This window comes from Gigantopelta aegis, chromosome 4, assembly GCF_016097555.1.
Source record: "Gigantopelta aegis isolate Gae_Host chromosome 4, Gae_host_genome, whole genome shotgun sequence".
Lineage (NCBI taxonomy): Eukaryota > Metazoa > Mollusca > Gastropoda > Neomphalida > Peltospiridae > Gigantopelta > Gigantopelta aegis.
The window spans coordinates 97,904,912-97,924,588 of record NC_054702.1 but is presented as its reverse complement, the minus strand read 5'-3'; the positions used below and the strand labels follow the sequence as shown (position 1 = coordinate 97,924,588).

The following is a 19,677-nucleotide window of genomic DNA, read 5'->3' as shown; positions in this document are numbered from 1 at the left end:
CCAATTAATAGAACCTTCTCTGAATGTAAAGTAGTTTTAAGTAGTCATTGGGTTTTTGAGATGTCCAATAAAATAGTCTCTTTGTATTTAAGAATAGACAATATACTTATTTGCTTTGTCCATCTTAGTAAGGCATTTGTAGGGGGTTTTAGGGTGGGTTTTTTTTGTTTTTGTTTTTGTATTATATTGAAAAACAGGTTATTTTGGTTACAGAAAGCACATTATTTTGTTAAGGTTAGCCTAAAATATTGCAGTGTTGCTTAAATATCAATCTTCAATGATCTTTACCATGTTATTTATTTATACAGCCTGTCATTGTTCACTAACAAAACAAGCACAAGCAACTGTCGCTTATTGTGCATGCAACTGTGAAATCAGGAAAAATATTTCACATCTCACACAATAGCATGACGTCATGGGAATGGATTAGCTGGGAAAAGTAGTTCCGTAAGCCCTGTCTATTGAGACAGTTGATGTCATTGTGTTTTTATTTGTCCCTAAATGTCAAACATTTTTAGCCTGCTCGTTGTGGGACGGAAGAGTCTTAGATTCATCTCTTAATGCATTTATGTCGTCTGAGAGTCTGTCGATCATCTTTAAACATTTTTAGTTCAGTGCAAAAACCATAAAACCCTTTTAGGTAATAATAACGACTAATTTGGTATGAGTGGTCGAGACACTTGGAAAGAAATATCAAACTGATTGACGGATTGAAAATTGTTCCATTTGAATGCTTGGTGTACATTTCTCTACGAATGTTTTGTATTTTATTACTATGGTTATTCTCGAAAGGATGACATAACGCTGACAGGTTAATAAGCAGTTACAGCATATTTTGTTTTTCATTACAACAGAAAAAAAAATAGGTGAATAATACATGTGCATCTTTTACTTGTCTTTTTAAATGACATTTTCATGGGGGTTTTACTTTTCAATTTGTCACTTGAAAGGAAAGTTTTTTAACAAAATAATATCTTCCGTTTTCAGAAATTAATAATTAAATTTTCATTATATTCATTACAATTTATTGTCATCCCATTGGCCCAGCTGTAGTAACGAGAGTTTGTTTATTCCTCGATGAACATAAAAATAACATCACTTTATATTGGTACCTTTTCTTACCGAGCTTAAGAACCCAAAAATAATTCAAAATAAAATATGAACTTTTAGTGTTATTATTAGTAAGTATATTTCAAATTTAATTATAGGTAGTGTCTCTTATTTCTTTTATGTTTATCTGGGTAAGAACAAAAAAACCCGATCTTCCACAAACTGATGTGAAAACTGCTTTGCCGATTCACACAGTTTGCAGATGATGTTTTTGTTCATACCCTGATGAACGTAAAAGGAATAACAGAGAATGCTTAAATGTTTTATTATAAGTAAATCGAAGGAACACTACAGCACATTTTAAAATACCAGCTGCTTAGTGTCTAACATTTATTTTGACACTTGGTCTAGACTTTGAGGAAGCAGCAAGGATATTTTATTTACACTTTATCATAGTACGGCACATTGTCACAAATCGTGGCTTTCAGTGTAGCTGTCATGATGGACTGGTTGAGGTGGAAACAAAAATGAAGGAAATGTTTTATTTAATGATGCATTCAACACATTTTATTTACGGTTATATGGTCAAGGACCACACAAATATTGAGAGAGTAAACCTGCTGTCTCCACTTCATGGGCTACTCTTTTCAATTAGCAGCAAGGGAAACAACAATGAAGGCAACCAAAGGCAATCTATCCTACGATCCATCACACCTCGGGTCAATAATCTACAGAGTTTAATATCGTTATTTATATATCCTTGCCCAACAGGTAATTATTCGTTTTATTAACGTAAAAGACAAACACTGTTGGTTGTAATAAACTTGTATATTGCCAATATCAGTAGTGTATCTGTATTGTCGTTATAAAATATTCCTAGAAAGTATCTGCATCTTATTTATTTTGTGACTCTGTTCAAAAAGAGGCTGTATAATATATCTTCTGAATCAGTTTACCAGTAAGAAATCATGTGTTTGTAATTTTTACACACTTGTGTAAAACAGGGTATAAAAGATGACCTGTTAGAGATTAAATTTTTGCGTTCAACATATTATGTTGGAGATCACTTCTGAGGCTTGTGATTGGCTGTGTCCATAAGTATGTCATTTGTGTCTATGACATCATTAGCTTATACACTTTCAACCTACTTTTTGTTTTAGTGTTGTTCATTAAACAATTTTAAAACATTCATGTCCATTGTAGATGATCTCTCTTACATTATAGATGATCTCTCTTACAACTCAAAAGCAGATAGTAAGATAAAATGTCTCCAATGGGTACTGGTCTGTTATTACCTGTATATGCAAGACAGTTACAGATTTACCAGGCATGAAGTCTTGGCTGGAATTGGGGTTAGTGTGTGGGGGGTGGGGTGGGTGTGGGGGGTGTTTGATGAAATGGATCCACCAAGTAAAATCAATCCTGTGTTGCATTGCACCATAGGTAAGCTCTTTATCCACTGTGCTAGAAATGGACTCTGCCCTCTGGAATGAGATAAATTACTTTCTTTATTTTATTATGTAGTATAGAAGAAGGATTTTTCTATAGAGACCTGACTCATACAGTGTACGTGTACGTGTTGTGTATGTCTGTACATGTGTGTGTATATGTGTATGTTTGTGTGTGTAGTGTGTGTGGCTGTATGTGTGATGTGTGATGTGTGTGTGTGTGTGTGTGTGTGAAGTGTGTCTGTGTGTGTATTTGTGTGTGTATTTGGGTATGTGTGTGTGTATTTGGGTATGTGTGTGTGTATTTGGGTATGTGTGTGTGTGTGTGTATTTGGGTATGTGTGTGTGCTTTTATGTGTGCTTGTATGTGTGCTTGTATGTGTGCTTGTATGTGTTTGTATGTATGTATGTGTGTCTGTGTACAAGTGTGTGTGTGTGTGTTGGTGTGTGTGTATGTATGTGTGTGTATGTGTGTGTGTGCTTGTATGTGTTTGTATGTATGTATGTGTGTCTGTGTACAAGTGTGTGTGTGTTGGTGTGTGTGTATGTGTGTGTGTGTGTACTTTTGTGTGTCTGCTTGTATGTGTGTGCATGGTGTGTGTGTATGTGAGTAAGTGAATGAGTGTGTTTGTATATGTGTGTATGTGCATATGTGCATACGTACTTGTGTGTATGTGTTTACCTGCTGCCCAAAATAGAACTGTATTCAAGTTACAGCAGGTGTTGGTTGCCTATTAGTTAATGGAGTACACTGGGACTTAGTTTCTTTTTCAGCATCATTCAAGAGTTATTGACCCAACTCAGTTGTGTTTGCTATCTCAATTAATTTTACTATTTTTGGTGGAAGCTCACATGGCAGACAGCAAGATTCCGTGAGATATCAACTGGAAGACGACGCCAGCACATTTATCAAGTTTCTTATGCAAATCTCAAACAGTTCTTGGAAGTCACAGAACTTGGCTTAATTTCTCCAAGTCTGCACTTTATGTACTTTATTGAAAATCTACTCAATACTTTTCAAAAATCAATTTGTTTTACCCATCTTAAAGACATCACTTGGTTATTACATGAGACATATTAAATTACACAAACCAAATCATATTGACTGGGTTTTTTTTTGTTTCCTGATAAACAACATTTTATTTGCAGTATGTGGGTTAATAGTAAAAAAAAAATTCTTTCTTTCTTTTCTTTTGTTGGTTTTTTGTTTGTTTGTTTGTTGTTGGTGTACAGGCCATACCTATAAATGGAGGTGGTGTGGGGTGTACAAAAAGGAATCAGTGTACAGTAATTTAGGATCTTTTTCTGTTAGACAAAAAGAACATTTTTCATATTTAAAAATATCTTGGAAATAGTAACCCATAAAAGAAAAAGTAAACAGGATAATTCTTTTGAGTTGGCTGTCTTGCATTAAAAAAAAAAATCTTCAACATTTGGCCTATTATATATATACACCTGTATATATATATTTTTTATATTTTCAATAATTCTCTGGGTTTACTTCATTGGTATCTGTTGGTCATGAGATCAAGCTTCCTTCGGTGATTACTTCTCTCCATTGAGTTATTGCTGCAAACTGCTTTATCAAAGAAACATTATTGTACACACGTCTTTGCCTGGGGTAGTTCTTCATTGACGTTACAGCTAACTGGAAATAGGGATGTATTCATGGATAGAGATATTCTTGATGTGGGGAATGACAGATCAGCACTATTTTTAACTCGGCCATTATTGACAAGGAGTTATATTTATGACAAGTTATTTTACTTCTTGAAAGGTGAAGGGTGGGGGGGGGGAGGGTGGGGGGTCTTTTCTTTAAAGCAATTGTCTAACTTCACTTTATAGTGAATTGGTTAAAGGCATATTCTATAATTGAAATGATGTCTAAAATCAATTTATATACACATGTGAAAACAACATACACAGAGGAGAGAGAGAGAGAGAGAGAGAGAGAGAGAGAGAGAGAGAGAGAGAGAGAGAGAGAGAGAGAGAGAGAGAGAGAGAGAGAGAGAGAGAGAGAGAGACGAGAGGAGAGGAGGAGAGAGGAGAGAGAGAGAGAGAGAGAGAGAGAGAGAGAGAGAGAGAGAGAGAGAATGATAGAGAAGATGAACAAATTGGCATAGACAGACTTTGGAATTGGAGAATGATAGAGGAGGTAGAGAAATTGGCATAGACAGACAGGCAGACTTTGGGTTTCCATCAAGGGAGTCAATCCGACAACCCGTATGACCTTAGGTGCATGCTCTACCACTGTCCTACATCCTGCACACACAATGTTGGCATGCACAGCAACATCATTAAGCATATAATGCAATCAGGTTCCTCTTAGAAGAAATTTGGTAAATTTTTCTACAAGATTTTTATCATGTCGGCAAATTGGCAGTGGCGTGGAATTCCTCATTTGCCCATCGTCTGCTTTGATCCATTAAGTGTGAACATATTTCGAGCACAAAGATGTGTCAAGTATGTGATGCTGTCAGTAAATTGGCCAATCGAAGGCTGTGAAACTAATGGATCCAAACTATTAAATTACTACTTAGTGGGGGTTCCACTGTGTTTGATTGATCTAGTTTGGGTGGACATGTGCATCTATAATGTTGATGGTGTTCTGTCTGATTGAACATGTATGTTACACATTGCTTTCACATCGTAAACAGTGCATGGTTGTAGGAGTTGGGGTATTTGAGGAATTATATAAATGTTTTTTAATATCCATATTGTAGAGAATTGGTTAACTTGCTATTTATGAAAACCATTGTCACTCCTGTTTTTACCTTTTGGTAGGAGTATATAGCCTATGTGGTGACGGCTGATCTCTTCCTCTCTCTCTCTTTCCTTCTCTCTCTATCTCTCCCCTCTCTCTTTCTATCTCTCCCCTCTCTCTTTCTATCTCATCTCTCTCCCTCTCTATCTCATCTCTCTTCCTCTCTATCTCATCGCTCGCTCTCTCTCTCTCTCTCTCTCTCTCTCTCTCTCTCTCTCTCTCTCTCTCTCTCTCTCTCTCTCTTAGAGATGGTTACTAAAAGCATTAACATTAAATGCTAAATACCATTTAGATTTGCTATTATGGGACTGCCCTACTTTACTGATGGGGTGTTTGTCTGGCTGTGCACACTAATAACTTTGTTACACATATAGCCACTTTTGTAGAAGTATATGCACCACAAAATGTTATTGGGAGGGAACCTGTTCATTCCATGGTGTTAGCTAAAATTAACACCTCCTACACACTTTCTTTAAACTGTCATTTGAAGTATGTGAATTGATTTATCTTTGCCATTCTAGCTTTAAAAACCATAAAAGCAGATTGTTTTTCTGGAAATATGAGTGGACAAATACTGAGTTATTTGGGTTAATGATAAGTTGTCTTGCACTAAAATTTTATTTATTAGATGTTTCATTCATTTCATTAATAGCATATACTGACTGTAATATAAAAATAAATATATATGTATATATGATGGCCATTGATGTACTAGCTGTGGTACACTGGTTGGGTTGGTAAAAAAACCTCCTGGTTCCTTTGATGACAGTTGATCTTATGACCCAGTATAGCCCAGGCAAGTGCTCTACCACTGATCTATAACCTGCTCCCAGAGAGAAAGAGATATGTTTTCTACAGGTGTTATATTTACACAAAGAGTTTATTTTAATTACAGAACCACTTGACGTTCAGCAGAGATCTACCCCAGGCCCAGTGTCAGGTGGTTTAAACAAGGGACAGTTACACAACAGTCTTGCCAGCTCTCCGGAAAAGGTAACATATCTTCTTCTTTTTTTTAATTGTTATAATAAATATATGATTTACATAAAAAGTACAGATGCATTTGTACTATATAGAGCATATTTTTGTATTTTTGTAAATTGAGTTATCTATGTGTGTACAATTGAACTTTATAACATGTTTTTAGGCATAGATGGAAATAGCTATTGTAACACTAGATGGTGTGTGTATTCATAATTATTATTGGTCTTGAAAAATATCTTGTATTGGAATTTATTTTATAAAACACACTAGTGTATTTCCTGTTATTTGAAAAAATATATATATATAAGGTTATGAATCAGGACTACTTTCTTAACATCACCAATGTTTGGGAAATAATAAGTAATTGGGGAAAATGTATGAACAATCATAAGATTTTACATGATTGTTTTTTCAAATGCCATCGAACATCTGTTCCTGTGCTTGTTTTTTTATATGAAATCTTCTCAGTAATCTCCTGTGTTTCATATCAAGACACTGCATAGTTTTCCAGGTTTTTTTTTTATCATGGTTACTTTCATCCTTAAAAATGAATGCTTCATCAAGCTATTATATGTGAAAATACAACTGAAGACTTCACATGGGAAAGGAAGGAAATGTTTTATTTAACGATGCACTCAATATATTTTATTTACGGTTATATGGCATCAGACATATGGTTAAGGACCACACAGATATTGAGAGAGGAAACCTGCTGTCGCCACTTCATGGGCTACTCTTTTCGATTAGCAGCAAGGGATCTTTTATATGCACCATCCCAAAGACAGGATAGCACATACCACGGCCTATGATGTACCAGTCATGGTGCATTGGCTGGAGTGAGAAATAATTTCTCATGGGGTTAGTGAGTTTGTGCCAGAGAGGTAAAAGGAAAGAAATGTTTGTTTTAAAACACCTCAACTTTTGTGAGAAATGAAATCTACTGTTGCCATATATATCCTACTACTACCAAATAACAGCAAGGGATCATTTATATGCACATTTTTTTAGTCGCAGAACTGCACATACCACAGCCATTATATACCAGATGCTGGCTGGGATGGGAAAAGCTATATCAATATTATACAACCTGTTGCTCTTCATGCAAGCAGCACTCTACCACTAAGCTACATATAGAATACTAAATGAGTTCCCGTGTGAGACTGTTTATATTATAATGAGGGTATTTTTAATCGTACATCACCACACATCCATGAAAAAAATTGCACAGGATGACTTCCAAAATAACTAAACATTACATGAAATGCACAGATTAAAGACCGGGAAAATGATGTCATTTAGCAAAATGAAGTCATGTCGTGGCTACTTCATTTAGTTATTTATCAATGAAACTTTGCATTTCTATGCCACACATTTATCAATGAAGTTCACACAAACAATATTATAAACATATTCAAGGCTAAACTAAATTATTAAAATATATATATCTTGTTAAATTATGCTGCTAACATTAATTATAAGAATTGACAGCAAGTATTTTTCAGATTTAAAAATATGAATCGAAAGAATCATCTGTACACTTTTTGCATAACATCTATGCAGAGTTGTACTGTGTGACACCATTGCTCACGTGACCGGAGGTCATGACCTCTCAAAAGACGTATTTTCACATGTGAAGAGCCGATAAATATCACATGGGTATCTCTTCCACCGCATTATAATAAATCCTGCTACCATAACAAGCAGTGACATAGGAAGGTGTCAAACAGTTTCGGGGGTGGGGCACACTTTTATATTTACACACTTTTACACAATTATAAAGCAAATATAAAGCAAAATATCTGAAAAGTGGGGTGCACACGCACAAACACACTTCCTACGCCAGTGACAAGTTATCACTAGTATACACACTAACCAGTACAAAAATTTCCCAAAATGTAAGCTATACCATCAGATGTTGCTTGCATGGAACATACAAATCTGATGAACTTGCTCTACTCTTAATTTGTTTTACCCAAGAATTATTTCAAGTAATATATATTATTGTGCAGTAACTTAATTTTATATAGTTCAGCAATTAATACTTATCTAAAAAATTTAAATAACTGTTATTATTTTATGTTACAGCAAACACTGCTTTCGAGAACTAAGACATTTCATGCTGTTGATGGTAAGTATCCATGATGTACTTTTGCTGAAATGTTACCTTGTTTACAAGTCAGAAATAGTGAAAATCTCATAAATATTAAAGTAGTAACATCATAAACAGATCGAAACTTGGTAATTATACCATATTTCAGGAAAAAATATGTTTCAGAAGAAAATATACTCATTTCGGATGCTGTGTGATATTGATCTTGTTAAAACTGCATATTATATTTTTTATGATCATTATATAGCTATATAATACCAGTACGTAATGTATTTTTTATGACATTATTTCTCATTAACATATTGTCCTTGTTCAACATCAATATTCGTGTATATTTTGTTGGTTATTTAGCATTTTCATAATGTTAGAATTCCATTTCTATTTATTGATTTGACAAGAGAAAAGGTATGGCTGTAGACCATAATGTTATATTAAATTCCATTTTTCTGTCAACATGTAAAGACATTTAAATTTAATCCATCAATTGTCCCTATCCTCAGTCTTTATAGTGTTTTGTTTTTGTTGTTAACACAAGGACATAATGAGCTAAATTATGAAAAGTGATCATCATATATTTATTTTAGATGCTTGTAAATATTACAGATGGACAAAATACGATATTTATGCTTAGCTAAAACCATCTTTTTTGTAAATTATTAACTATAAATGGCTGTTTAGGAGAGTTATTCATGATAAATGGATAAACATCTATCAAGACCTCATTCATCCACATTCTTCTTCTTCTACTGTCCTGGTTCTGTATTCATAAACACACTTAAGTCAATGTATGATACTTAAATACATACATACATAGATAAGTATCATACATTCACTTAAGTATGTTTATGAATACGGAGCCTGGGCCCTATTCCACAAAAAAGGGGCAGGACGTAGCCCAGTGGTAAGGCATTCGCTTGATGCATGGTCTGTTTGAGATTGATCCCAGTCCGTGGGCCAATTGGGCTATTTCTCGTTCCAGCCAGTGCACCATGACTGGTATATCAAATGCAGTGGTATGTAGTATCCTGTCAATGTCATGGTGCATATAAATGATCCCTTGCCACTAATGAAACTAAATCAATGTACTCAAGTGGTGTTGTTAAACAAAACAAACTTTTAATTTTTTCATTCCATAAAATGATCTTAACACTAAGATCGCTTCATCATACATGATCTTAACACTAAGATCGCTTCATGGAACGAGGGCAAGGAAAGTCACTCAGGCTTTTGAGCTTATTTGTTTATCTAGCTCAGTCTTTTTGGTTTCTTATTTACTTATATTATATTGTTTATTTATATATTTATGTTTATTTATATATTCCCTGTTTTAGACACACAACAGTTACAGATATCCATGCCATTTGCCACGAGTGTAACACTGACAGATGACGATACGAAGGTCAGTGTTGATTTGATGCCTGGACCTGACACCGATCATTCTGCCCGCTCCAACATCACATCCAAGATGGCTACCTTAGGCAAGAGTGTTGAGCTGTGTTGTGATGAGGACTTTGTGCTGGGTTCCATGAAGACCTCCACCAGTGCCGCCGATATCAAGATTGGTCTGGAGAACGAGGATGGTACTGGGGACACTGTAGAGATTGATGTGGCCGATGAAGATACAGCAGTCAATGGTTAGAACCATTTGAAATAAGGTTTAGCCAATTATAATAAAATCAAGACTCTTTTTGATGGATATATGAGATGTAGATCTTTCAATTATGAAGATACAGCCGTCAATGGTTAGAACCATTTGAAATAAGGTTTAGTCAATTATAATAAAATCAAGAATCTTTTTGATGGATATATGAGATGTAGATCTTTCAATTATGAAGATACAGCCGTCAATGGTTAGAACCATTTGAAATAAGGTTTAGTCAATTATAATAAAATCAAGAATCTTTTTGATGGATATATGAGATGTAGATCTTTCAATTATGAAGATACAGCCGTCAATGGTTAGAACCATTTGAAATAAGGTTTAGTCAATTATAATAAAATCAAGAATCTTTTTGATGGATATATGAGATTTAGATTTTTTTATTATGAGGAGCCAATTATGAAAAAATCAGGAATGTTTTTCATATTCCATCTTCATGTTATATTTTTTCACTTACAGTTATTTGATGGTGAACAACTGGCTTTTGTTTTGATCGATATAAAAGATGTAGATTTTTTTTTTTTTTTAAATTTTGGAAATATTTTTGGACAAACCACTATTTATACAGATTTATACAGATATATATTACTGCATGTGTATTTTGATGTTCTCTAATTATGCCAAGATTATGTGTGTGATAGATCAATTTGTAGTTATTTATTAGAAATAAATGTAAAAATAGCACAAATAGGGTACTAACATCTATGGTAATTAATAATAGTCACATAGTTTTAACCATATTAAAATCAAATTGCCATTATAACAAAAAAAGATGTGAAACACTCAAAGATGATAACATGAAGATCATTGAATACTTGACACTGTGTCTCAACACAGATTATTCTGTGATCTCAAACATCAAACTAAAGACGGCTACCATAGGCAAGAGTGATTCACAATTTACACTATTTTGAATGTTAAAATGCTGTATACTTAATTCTTTTTTTTTCAGAAATTCCTAGAGGAAATGTTAGAAAGGCATCTATAGTAGATAAACTTGTGAAAAGTAAAGAATCTGAAGCTAAAGTTGCCATGGTTAAGGTAAATTAAATTAACTCATTATTTTATGTTGATCATCACAGTTGCATACAGCATCTAATGTATCATGATGTGATATCTACCAACAGTGTCATATCACAATGTTAAATGTACCAACAAACTGTCATAATGACAAAGTTGTCGACAAGCATACACAAAATATGTCATGGATCAACATGCTTACATGTGGACAGTATTTACTGAATATTGTTCATCTGTCTGAGTTAGTCAAGATTGTTAATTGTTAACAGTTGCTTATGTGGCAACCACATGTTTCTTCTTTGTTTCTCTCACACTGTCTCTCTCCATCTCTCTCTCTGTCTCTCTCTCTCTCTGTCTCTCTCTCTCTGTCCGTCTCTCTCTGTCTCTCTATCTCTCTACCACCCACTTCTCTCTTTATGCAACCATATATTGGACACCTTTGGACCGCTTGATTAAAATATATTTTAATGAAGTATTTTCTTTTTCTTCACTAGGAAACAGCTGAACAACGTCAAAAAGCTTTTGAAAAGCTTTTAAATGAACATGCTGAAATTGTTCAAGAAATCAGTCGAACTGCAAGTTCCGAAAACCTGCTAGAACAGGATAAAAGAGACCACTGACAATGGCAGAGCATATGTCACGATATTGTGTCTGTTTGAAGTGTTTACATTCATAAACATTTATTGGGTATGCGGAATGTATGTAAACATGACAAGTGCATATTTGACAATATTCTGTCCGTTTTAAAGTGTGTACACATATGGGTATATAGACATAGACGTGTATTTGACTTTGTACGTGCCAGTTGAATATAACCTGTATATACTAGTAGTATGTGAAATAAATGTTTTTTTTTATATGCAAATGCATATCGACATATTGACTTGAGAAGAACACATATCTACAGCACAAGTGAAAGATGGTTCCACTACACATTTTGTTCTGAGAAAAGTTATACCACAGATTGGTTGGATGAAAATGTATTGGTTGGTTAAGTTTTGCTCCTGTGATATAGCATTGGTTATGCATTACTTTGGATGTGGATTGTATCGTTTGCAGGAATACATGTATCTGTATATACCAAAACACTAATCAAAGAAAAAACAATTTCTTTTATTTGAAATTTTTTGTCTGGTTTTCCTTTGCAATATACACAGTAAATTCAAATATGAAGGGATTCAGATAACACATTTGTTTGGTCCTAAAATTGTCTTACAATTTATTCTTTGTACTTTCAGTTTTGGCTTATTTGACCCCAAGAAATATGTTAATCCAATCGATTCTCATTTTGACAGTTTGTTGTATGTCAGGTTGAAGTTGTGATGTTTTGGTATATCAGTTTGAATTACCGTATACTTGACTGTATACCTCTACCCGATACTTGAATATTCCTGCTAAATGCATGAAAACATCAGTTAAGTTGGACAGTATTGCAAATAATCAAATAATATCTTCTCCTTTTTTGTATTGGAACTTTATTTTTACAGCTTTTTTAAATGTTGAAAGGTGGCATTGTCCAGAATAATAATGTCCATGTGGGTTTTTTTTAAAGTGTGATAATGAATCTTCTGTTCATTTTTGTCCTTGAGAGTTGGACAAATTATTCATTTTTTGCTTGTCTACTCTGACCATTGACTTCACATATTAACCTTTCCCTCAGCAGATACGTCATATGATTTTAGAGAGTGTTTGGTGTTGATTTTTTTCATTGTTAAGAGATCTCCACCATTACATTTGCTACATGCATGGGACAGACTAGCTTTATTGAAAGCAAACAAATGATGCAGAAGTGGGTTGGATGTCAATGCAGTTTGTCAGGAATGGAGAATTCTGAGTAATTTTGACAGAGACAAAAGCTAAGAAGAAAGAATTCATGGATTCATATGAGACTGACTAAACAAGAAGATATGATGAACCGAGATGTCTTAAAGTTTAGATCTGAAATTGGAAAAACATTCTTGCAATAACAATAATGGCCTATTCTTGCATAATAAGTAGAATATTTGTTTTTCAAAACAGAAATTGACCAAAATTGTAATGATCATAAGGAGTGTGCATTAAGTTACACGGTCATATTACACTTTGTGAAATGGAACTTTACATTAAGCATCCCTGGCCGAATTTACAAAGTCTGTTTATGTCGTATATGTGTGTAACTACATACATTTATAGTGCTTAAACACCTGCGTATAAGAAAAACAGGGTTCGTAAATTCGTTTTCCATTGGATTTGCATGTGTGTTTTCACTTTTAATTTATTCCAAGAAATAATTACTGATTTGATGGTGACCATTTTCCTTCAGAAACAAACTTTTATTGTAATACATCATTAAATGTAGGGGTTTTCACTTACCACAGTGAATCACTTTAATATTTTGTCATTATACTTTGCTGACTACATTTAAATACAGTTTGCCTTGTTTTAATTTTTCTTGCTCATTTGTTACTTGACTTGAATGCTGTTGGCTCATTGTGGATCCGTTTTTGTGTATATAAATCTGATACATTCTGGTGGTGGTTTCACTTTCTGGTGGTGATTTCACATTCTGGTGGTGATTTCACATTCTGGTGGTGATTTCACTCTGCCATTGCATTTGAAGCATGTGTCTGTATATCAGTATTTATTATCAGTTTACTATTATGGTGTGTTTTGTTGGCATCATATATATTTTACTTCATCTCTTGTTGCAAGGGTTAAGTTATATTTGAGTATGTTTAATGTATTTAATCTTCTTCAGACATTTGTTCCTTTGCAGGAGGACATCACTCTTTGCTCTCTTTTATTGCTTTGTTTGTTTTCGTTCAAATTGTTTTGAGAATTTCTTCCATTTCAGGTTTAGTCTTTGATGGGAATATCAGTCTGTAGGCCTACATTGTAGCTGGTTTTTGTGATATATTCTTGCACACTAAACATGATTATTAAACTGTATTTTGTCCTTAAACCAGGTGGCAGTCAATTCCCCACTTAAATATTTTTATTTTCAATTTTAAAAGTTACCAGTGGTACCGTAATACATTGTACATGTTGGTGGCATCCATTTAGATAATATTGGTTATGGTCTTTTGAATAATCATGCTGCCAATGACAATTTTTCAAGTCTTTGCCATTATATTTGCTAACTTTAATACAATGCTTTTTATTTAAAGAATGCAGGACATACCTTTTACTTGCTTAAAAATTATTAGAAGTTAATATTTAAATGCAAATAATAGTAACTTTTTCCCTTTGCACATTATATGCACATATTTGTTGGTAACAATTTAAGTCATTGTTTAAAAATGTCATTTTTTGTGACTTCAGAAGTCAGGCTTCATGCTTATCAAAGTTTTAAAGTCTAGATTCAAGTCGTTAATAACATAACATTTTAACATCATGGCAATGCATACAAATTGCTTGGGTGTTTGAGGGCTGTTTTCAAGGCAATAGCTTATCTTCAGAGTAAGGCCCCCACCACCCCCACTTCCGATACCTATAGTTCGTCCCATCATTCTATTAAAATGTTTTTTTAATAAATAATTGCAGTTTGGTTTGACATAAGAAGAAAAGTAAAAGTGTTTTGGAAATAACAAATAAATACTATTTGTGTGTGCAATTTACAAATCAGTCGGCTCATAAGTAAATAAATTCTAGTTAATTCCATAGTATGAAAAAAGGTGTTCCCTGTGGGACAGACTATAGGTAGTTTGATTCTTTCTTCGAATTTTTAATATCAGGCCCAGATGTTTTGAGCCACATAAAATAGGTTAATTGTGCTTTTGTTTTGGTATAACATGGACCAAAAATACTGTTGACCTTTAATTTGGGTTAAACTAAGTTAACCATACATGGGATATATCTATTCCATTTCATATTTTTAAACTTTTGGTTACTGCAGTATGCAGTGTATTAATAATAATAATAATAATAATAATAATAATAAAATCTTTATATATAGAAGGTAACTCAGTTAGTTCTAGACTATTTTCCCCTGAGGCCTTCTTACTAATTATAACAATAATAATAACAATAATCATATTAATTATTAAACATAAAAACTAACAAAACCATACATGTATGTACAATATATACAACCATAAAAGATATTAAGACATAATTATGTAGAAGAGCAATCATGCTTCTAAGAAGTGTTTGTAACATTTGTTCTTAAATATATTTAAACTAGTATATTTTTTAACATCATTAGGTAAACTCTTCCAGATACCAACTCCAGAAAATTGAAAGCTTTTCTTGTAGTGCTCTATTTTTGGTCAGGGAGCTAACGTATTTCCATCATCAATGGAGCGAAGTTCATAAATTGATGATATTGGATTGAACAGGTCTCTGAGGTACTGAGGAGGAAGTCCGTTTAGTGTTTTATATACAAGAATGGCTTTTTGATATTCAACTCTTCTGTTTATTTTTTGCCACATTAGTTCATGAAAAAGTAAATCAGTTGGATCATCAGGTGATTTGTCAAAAATAATACGTGCTGTTCATTTTTTAAATTTATTTATTCTTTCTAAGTCTAATTTAGAGCAATTTCCCCATATGGTCAAGCAGTAATCGAATAATGGTTGAATATAAGCATTAAAATAGAATAATGGTTGAATATAAGCATTAAAGAGAATTGATAACCAGTTATGACCTAAGTGCACAACTTGACCAGTTGGTATATTACAAAAATTCTAAAATAGTTTTCGAGTAATAAATTCACAGCAGACATACATGTAAAATGCAAACCTAACTTATCGCATTAATATAGACAAAAACAAAAGAGAGAAAAATGTAAAATAAAGTATGTTTTAATTTAGCTGAAAAAGGACAGTGATTTTACTTTTGATGTGTGAGAGAGCCTTTGAATTTAAAATGATAAAACAGAAGGCTGGTTCACTTCTTGTTGGTCATCATTCAACTGTATTGAATATTTTTGTCTGAAATCAAAGATTGGTTGATTTTGTGGTTAACTACATCCTTTGGCATTATTTCATGATGTTTATGAACATTCAGATTGTAGGTTAACAATATTGAGTGTAACTTGTAATTTGAACATTTGTGATTAACTGGCTGAGTTATAATGACAGTTTCTAAGAACATTTTTAAAAGCATAAATCTTGCAGTAATGTTCAAGTGAAAACCAAGTGCAATAGGCAGTGCTTTTTCTTCTTGTTTCCTTTCTTTGCTTTTTTTTCCATATTGATTCTTCCATTAGAAATATTGAAAACATTAAAACAGGTCTCCCTCCCTCCTAACTTGTCTAAACTTAATGTTTTATGAATCTTTGAATATTAATGATAAATTAAAAAATGTTTATTATAATTTAATTGTTTATATATATAAAGACTAAAACCACTGTTTACTACAACCATCTTATTATTATTCTTTTTTTCAAATCATGATCAAACTTCTTAAGCTATTTGAATAGATTTCATTTGACATTTTATAGATTTTTAGAAATGTTCTCAGATGTTGTCAGATATATATTGTTGGAAAGTCAAGTTACACTATGTTGTAAATGTGATAAAACATCCAAGACATCTTTGTGATTTAACATATTGAATTTATACCATGTTATAATCGGGTTGTTTGTACAGAGTTGTGTAGCTGTACAAAACTTGTATTTTGCAATGTTTTTGAAATGATTCCATTAAATATATTTATTGATTATTAAAAAAATGATCTACATTGATTGAATTATATATAGTTTAGTGTATTGAGAATGTTATGAGTTGTAATGCAGCACATATTTTTTAATATAAAACAGAAAGGAAATAAACCTTTTAGTGTTGAATATGTGTTTTTTGTCTTCATTTATTGATATTAACATTTTGATGTCAATCACAATATCACTATGAGTGGCACACCACTGTAGGTTTTTTTTTACATATCATTTTTTATTTAGTATACGGCTGTGTGAGAGAATTGTTTTATATAAAGCCACACAATAAACTTTTATATAAATTATGTATACATACATGTAGGGAAAAAGATGCAGCAAGACCACGAGGCATAAAATAATGATTGTTGTACCTGCTGTCTCCTCATTTACCTCCCCTCCCTACATTGGATCAATCATACTAATAACTCTAACTTCTGTATGCTGTGGAAAACTATGTATTCTAACTTAAATTCAATCTTGCAACATCCGGTTTTGAGGGAATTCCGGTTTACAGAGGGTCCGGTTTTGAGAGGTTTCATTGTATATCCAACTGAAATTGAAGCACATTGCACCATGCACACTGCTCATCTATCTGAATTGTTTGTCTCTGTCAGTAGGTTAATGTTTAGTGGCTATGTTAGTGGTAAGGCAGGGAGAGATCGGTGCTAGTTAGTAGTTACTAATGGAAAACTGGCCGGTTTACTGTCTAAATCTGTGTCAGAATTACCACATCTAATAGTTGATGATTAATAAATCAATGTGTTCTAGTGGTGACGTTACACAAAACAAACCTTTTTCACACCATCCTAATATAAAGTCCTACCTAATCCAATGCCTCGGTGGTGTAGTGGTTAACCCATCGGACTGAAGGCTGACAAGTACTGGGTTCGCATTCTGGTACTGGCTCCCAAATTTAATGAATCAGTGGGTAAGGCCACTACACTGACTTCTCTTTCTCTCTAACCACTAGCCCACAGTCCTGGACAGACAGTCCAAATAGCTTAAGTTGTGTGCCCAGGACTGCATGCTTGAACCATAATTGGATATAAGCACAAAAATAAGTAAAAGAAAGAAAGAAATACCTACCACGTGTGTTAATTTCATTTTGTCGCACAACCCTGATAGAAATGCACACATGTGATGTGAGAGTAGTGTGTAAAATACACTCATATAACAGAGGCCATGATATATATATACTACTCAAAAGAATTTAAGGGTCAAAAATTTATAACCAAATAAGTTTCAGAGTGTATTAGATTGATGATGTAAACTACACCAAATTTTTTATTTATTGTTCCATATTTATAAAAAACCACAAATAAACGTCACTGTATACAAGAAAGTCACATGACATGCTGTCAAAGTTGAAGGTTGTCAAACATGGATTTTACACATTAGAACATTCGTTTAATAGTGTGTGAATCCACCCCTGGCGCGAATACACTCGAAACATCGTTGCCTCATGCTGGTGATCAGACGTCTGAAGAACTCTTGGGGAATGGCCTGCCACTCTGCCATAAGAAGTTGACCCAGATCATGAAGGTTGGCCGAGGGGCATAGTTATCCCGAACTCTCCTGCCTAATTCGTCCCAGGCGTGCTCTATTGGGGCCAAGTCAGGCGAATATGCTGGCCAATCCATCCTGGCGATACCTTGTTGTCTGAGAAAGTCCGTTATCACCCTGGCGCGGTGGGGTCTGGCATTGTCATCCTGCAGAACTGCCCCGCCGCCAATCTGTTGAAGGCCTGGGAGAACCAACGGCCGGATAATCTCATTCAGATAGCGGATTCCATTCAGATTGCCATCCACCACATAGAGGGGGTCCTGTGGTGGATAGAGATGCCGCCCCACACCATGACGCTGCCACCACCGAACCGGTGACGTTGTCTAACGTTAACGTCAGCGAAGCGCTCCCCAGGACGTCTGTAGACACGAACCCGACCGTCGTTGAACTGGAGACTAAACCTGGACTCATCAGTGAACATCACTCGACCCCACTGAACACGTTGCCACCGCAGATGAAGCGTGCACCAGTGACGTCTGGCCGTTCTGTGACGTGGTAGGAGTGGTGGTCGAACAGCCTGGCGACGGCAGCGTAGATCATTGGCTCTCAGACGATTGCGTATGGTTTGATCAGACACTCGAGTTCCAGTCGCAGTCCGCAGATTGTCACGTAATCGGCGTGCAGTGGTTGTGCGTTGACGTAGAGCCATATTGGTGATGTAGCGGTCCTCTCTATTTGTAGTACTTCGGGGTCTTCCCGAACGTGGACGATTTCGAACAGAATTCGTTGCTTGGTACCGTTGCCACAGTCGGCCAACGACACTCTGACTGCCACCAAGTCTCAGAGCAACATTTCTTTGCGTATTGCCATCCTGAAGCCAAGCAATAGCCCTTCCTCGATCTTCGATAGTCAGCTGAAGTCGTACCATTGTCGAATTTGGAGTGTGCACCGTACATGAAAGCAAGCTCCAATTATACGGAAATTCAGCATTGGGAACATGGAATACACGTGCAAAGCGTGTAAATGAAGCGCTTTGTGAAAAAGCAAGTTATGGGCACTTAGCAGACCTTTCGCTTTCGCCCTAATTTACGTGCAAATGTAAGCATGTTTTCGCCATTAGAACTAGTCGACAGTGTCAGTGACAGTGGATTTTAATTCATTTATGGGTTGCTTAGACCCACTTTCGTCAAAATGGAACAATACCATGCGTGACATTATGGTCTAGCTAATATAATTGACATTCAGAAAATAATGTCGAAAATATCGCCTGACCCTTAAATTCTTTTGAGTAGTATATATATGTATTATTTTGTCTGTGGAATGCTGCTAATTGAAAAAGAGTAGCCCATGGCGTGGCAGCAATGGGTTTCTTTTCTAATCTGTTTGGACTTTAAACCATATGTCTGACACCATATAACTGTAAAAATAGAAAATAAAAACGTTTCTTCCTCCTTTCAAATACATGTCCTTATGAATGTATCTGTATCATTGTATGTAGCTTGT

The 19,677-nt window shown here is 34.4% G+C and overlaps 1 protein-coding gene across 1 annotated transcript in view; it reads left to right on the top strand.

Moving 5' to 3' along the window:
* LOC121371531 overlaps window positions 1-16,803 on the top strand; it is a 117,073-nt gene extending 100,270 nt beyond the window's left edge. The window contains exons 9-13 of the mRNA XM_041497492.1: window positions 6,158-6,255; window positions 8,332-8,374; window positions 9,688-9,990; window positions 10,969-11,057; window positions 11,531-16,803. Coding sequence (XP_041353426.1) covers window positions 6,158-6,255; window positions 8,332-8,374; window positions 9,688-9,990; window positions 10,969-11,057; window positions 11,531-11,656 — 659 coding nt within the window. The 3' untranslated portion in view covers window positions 11,657-16,803. The remainder of the gene's footprint in view (window positions 1-6,157; window positions 6,256-8,331; window positions 8,375-9,687; window positions 9,991-10,968; window positions 11,058-11,530) is intronic.
* The last annotated feature ends 2,874 nt before the right edge of the window (window positions 16,804-19,677 follow it).